At 37.1% G+C, this 4,729-nt stretch overlaps 1 protein-coding gene across 1 annotated transcript; it reads left to right on the plus strand.

Annotated features, from left to right (window-relative positions):
- The first annotated feature begins 4,008 nt into the window (after positions 1-4,008).
- LOC137829098 (uncharacterized mitochondrial protein AtMg00810-like) lies at positions 4,009-4,446 on the plus strand. The gene has a single exon (XM_068635893.1). The coding sequence runs from the start codon at positions 4,009-4,011 to the stop codon at positions 4,444-4,446; it is 438 nt and encodes a 145-aa protein (XP_068491994.1).
- Positions 4,447-4,729: the final 283 nt, after the last annotated feature.

The following is a 4,729-nucleotide window of genomic DNA, read 5'->3' on the forward strand; positions in this document are numbered from 1 at the left end:
CACAAGAGTGGTAGACAAACTTGGATTGCCTACCATCTCTCATGCCAAGCCCTACAAGTTACAATGGTTGAGTGAGGTGGGTGAGATAGTAGTGAACAAACAAGTCCTCATTACATTTTCCATTGGCAAATATAAAGATGAGGTCTTGTGTGATGTTGTTCCAATGGAAGCTACTCATATACTTTTAGGTAGGCCATGGCAATTTGATAGAAAAGTTTTTCATGATGGCTTTACCAACAAAATTTCTTTTCACTTCCATGGGCACAAAGTCACTCTTAAGTCTCTCTCTCCAAAGGAAGTACATGAGGACCAAGTTAAAATGAGAGAAAAAAGAGAGAAAGAAAATGATATAAAAAGTTCCAAGAGAAGCCTTCTCATGTCCACACAACAAGTTAAAAGGGTAATAGTTACTCAAAAGCCTATTTTTTTAGCTATTCCTAGGACTATTGACTGTGAGTCGGCTAAGGATAGTCTCACATGTTTGGACAATTTGGTAAAGGACTATGAAGATGTGATTCAAGATCCTCCTAAAGGTTTACCACCTCTAAGAGGGATTGAACACCAAATAGACTTAATGCCCAGGGTTTCTTTACCACATCGTCTAGCATATAGGACCAATCCCAAAGAAACTCAAAAAGAAAATGAAAAGGAAATTGAAGTACATGATAAACCGAGTCTTAATACCTTCTCAACTCAATCACTTTTGTTGACTCGTGCTACGCCTACAAGGTCTTCTTCTTCTTTGTCATTTTCATTACCTAAGGTTCCTACTTCCACACCATATTGGATAAAGAATGTTAAGGATGATTTTTTCATATCTCCTATTTTACCAAATAATATCATTCCTAAACAATTTTTTCCAACATGGTCTGTGTATAGACCATCTTTTTTTGAACTCCCAACATTTCAAAGTGATAAGTCATGTTTGCCCATTTCTTCTTGTCTTCTCTTATATAATAGCAAACTGACTTTGTTTTATGCAGGAGTACTGAATTCGTGGACGAATTCTCTCCAACTCGGGGAGTATGATGGATATCCACTAGGAGAGGATTTTATTAATGAAGGAAGAGGATTTTCACCTACACATTTGAAGTTCTTCCTTCTAGTCTTCTCACAAATTAAAAGAAGTCAAAGAGAAGATCAAGCCTAAAGATAAAGAAGTCTACAAACTCTCAAATAATAGGCTTCATATTAAATATCTCTCTTTATAGTTTCTTTTAAATTGTAAATAATATAGAATAATGTTTAGAAAGGTGCTTAGAGGGAAACATGAGACACCTCTTTTGTAAAAGCATCTTTAGGCTTTAGTTTAGCAAATTCTAGAAGCTTGGGGAGTGAGCTTAGTAAGGGGGGTGTGATCTTAGGAGTTTTTTGGGTAGCTTAGGGAATAAGCTATGTAAATGACCAGCCCTTACTCCTATAAAAGGAGGGCTTAGGTCCTTCACAATTCAGATTGGAATTTTATAGTAGAGAGACTATACTCAAATTTGGAGAGAAATTGTGAGTTTTGAGTCTTCTTCTTCTTTGCCTTATCTTGTGAGCTATGGTGAGCTTCAAGTGGTGGCACTCCATCACTTATCTTGGTTCAAGGTTCCAAGTGGCGTGAATGGTTTCTTCCAATTCTCAAAATCCAGCAAGCATCTTCTTCTATAAGTGTTCTTCTTCCCTTTTCTTCAATTTTCCATTCGGTAGTTTTGATTCCTAGAGTTTACTTCTTTTTCTACCGTTTAATTTTGTGTTTCCAGCATTGTGTTCTTATTTCTGTTTTGGTTCAGTAGCTATCTTTTAAATTCTGTCCAGTTTTAATTCTTGTTCTTCTTTCCTTTTGTTTTGATTCAATTTGACAATTCATGGACTTCCATATGAGTCTTGGTTGGTGCTTAGTTTGGTGAGTTCTTGAATTTAGAACATTGATCCAATTCTAAAGTAAAGTGCCTTTCAAATCCAGCTCAAGTTGTTCCTAAGAATGTCAAGAATCATGTGTTCTTGTAGTTACATTCACATCATGAGGGGATCAAGATCAGCATTCTTAGTGTTGGTGTGTTGGCCAAGAGAAGTGTGTGTCTTGAGGGGATCAAGGTCACTTTCTTGGTTGTGTTGTAAATGTGTCTTGAGGGGATCAAGGTCACTTTCTTGGTTGTGTTGTAAATGATCTAGGTTTGATTGCTTAGTGGAATTCCTCAGTGGTTTCTGAGAAGACTGGATGTAGCTCTGGGTTTAGAGTGAACCAGTATAAATCTCTGTGTGCATTCTCTCTTTCCCTTAACTCTTTAAATTCAGTTTTGATATTTGTATACTGGTATAAACAACCGATTGTTTCTGCGAAACAACCGATTATATTTTTCTGATGCTGTGCTTTTAGCTTTGTGATTCGGCAAACTGGATTCCTTATCAACTGTTTCTTGAGATAATTTCATTCTTGACTTAAAAGTTTTTGAAATCCCTCTTTAAACCATTCACCCCCCCCCCTCTAGTTTAAAGCCATCCATTCTAACAATTGGCATAAAGAGCTTGGTTCTTGAAAGTTATTCAAGTTGATCCAAAAAAAATTTATGGCTGGAAAACAATCTTTTGAGGAAGGTGCTTCAATCTACAAACCACCTTTATTCTGTGGATTGAATTACAAATATTGGGAAGCCATAATGAAAATCTTTGTGGAATCTATTGATCAAGGAATTTAGGATTTAATTGAGAATGGTCCTTACATTCCAAAGTTTAAAAAGAATGGTTCTTTCATTGCAAAACCTTTATCTCAATGGACCAATGATGAATGTAAAATGGCCAAGCTTGATTGTACTGCTCAAAACATAATAGCTTCTGCACTAGATACTAATGAGTTTTTCAAGAACTTAAAATGCAAAACTTCTAAAGAGATGTGGCACACACTCAAGGCTGCTCATGGAAACAATGAACCAAATGAGGCAAGGTCAAAAAGCCAAGCAAGAAGGAAAAGAAGGAAAAACAAGAAAAGCCTCAACCTCTGCTTCATGGCCAGAAAAGAAGATGACTCAAGTAGTGTAAGTTCATCTAACTCATCAAACTCTGAAAATTATGGTCAATTGCTTCAAGCCTTTCAACAAACGCATGAAGAAGCCAACCGATTGGCCCTCTTGAACAATCGGTTAAAAGAAAAGAATAACTGGCTTGAAAACATAGTCAAATCACTAGAAGAGAAATTAGATAATTCAAATACAGATTTTGAAAACCTTGAAATTATTTACACAAACTCCTCTTGCAAGTGTGATGCTCTAGTTTGTGAAAATTGTGAAAATCTTGAAAAGAAGGTCCACTATCTTGAATCAGTTTGCAAGGAATGAGGTATGGTTTCTTGTCCCTAGAACTGATGAAATGAACATTATTGGTTCGAAATGGGTTTTCATAAACAAGTTAGATGAAGATGGCGTGATCACAAGGAACAAAGCAAGGCTAGTTGCCAAGGGCTACAATCAAGAGGAGGGCATAGATTATGGTGAAACCTTTGCTCCTGTTGCTAGATTGGAGGCTGTGAGGCTGCTGCTGGCGTTTGCTTGTGTGAGTAGTTTCAAACTCTTCCAAATGGATGTCAAGAGTGCCTTCTTAAATAGCTACATCAATGAGGAAGTTTATGTGGATCAATCACCGGGCTTTGAAGATCATAAACATCCCAACCATGTCTTCAAGTTGAAGAAAGCTTTGTATGAACTGAAGCAAGCTCCAAGGCAGTGGTATGAGAGGCTTAGCAACTTTCTGCTATCTCATGGTTATGAAAGGGGAATGGTAGACAAGACTCTCTTCATCAAAAAGTCAAATTCAGAAATAATTCTTGTGCAAATCTATGTTGATGACATCATCTTTGGTGCTACACAAGATAGGTTGTGTGAAGAATTTGTGGCTGCAATGAAAGGTGAGTTTGAAATGTCTATGATGGGAGAATTGTCTTTCTTTCTTGGATCGCAGGTTAAGCAAACAAAGGATGGGATCTTTCTATGTCAATCAAAGTATTGCAAAGAGATTCTCAAGAAATTTGAAATGGAGAGTTGCAAAGAAGCAAGCACTCCAATGCCATCAAGCTACTACATGGATGTTGATTCTGCTGGAAAGAGTGTAGATCAAACCAAATACAAAGGATTGATTGGCTCCTTGCTATATCTAACAGCTAGTAGGCCGGACATCATGTTTGCGGTGTGTCTATGTACTAGATATCAAGCAAATCCTAAGGAGTCACACTTCAAAGCTGCAAAAAGAATTCTGAAATATATCAAAGGAACATCATCTATTGGGTTATGTTATCCTTCTCACTCTCCAATTCATTTAATTGGTTATTCAGATTCTGACTTTGCAGGTTGCAAGCTAGATAGGAAGAGCACAAGTGGGACTTGTCATCTCCTTGGCTCAAGTCTAATCTCATGGCATAGCAAAAAGCAAGCATGTGTTGCTCTCTCTACTGCTGAGGCTGAGCATATATGATATGATTCCACTAGGTAGATATGAATGATTTTTTGACATTCTATGGAATCAACTTGAGTTGGAGATAGCTTAGGCACTTTTAATAGAATTGGATCAAGGTTCTATGTTTCAAGAACTCACCAAAACTTGCACCAAACACCAAACTCATATGAGCTAGTGCCGCCACTTGAGAGAACCAAATGCACTCAAGATAAGACAAGGTGAAGGAGAAGACAAGTTCTCACAAATTCTCTCTCAAATTGAGTAGAGTTTCTCTATTACTAATTTCCAATCTGAATTTTAC

Source organism: Phaseolus vulgaris, chromosome 7 (genome assembly GCF_000499845.2).
Source record: "Phaseolus vulgaris cultivar G19833 chromosome 7, P. vulgaris v2.0, whole genome shotgun sequence".
Lineage (NCBI taxonomy): Eukaryota > Viridiplantae > Streptophyta > Magnoliopsida > Fabales > Fabaceae > Phaseolus > Phaseolus vulgaris.

Coding starts and splice junctions, on each gene's coding strand:
- LOC137829098 (XM_068635893.1), top strand. CDS start 4,009: ATGGAGAGTTGCAAAGAAGCAAGCACTCCAATGCCATCAAGCTACTAC.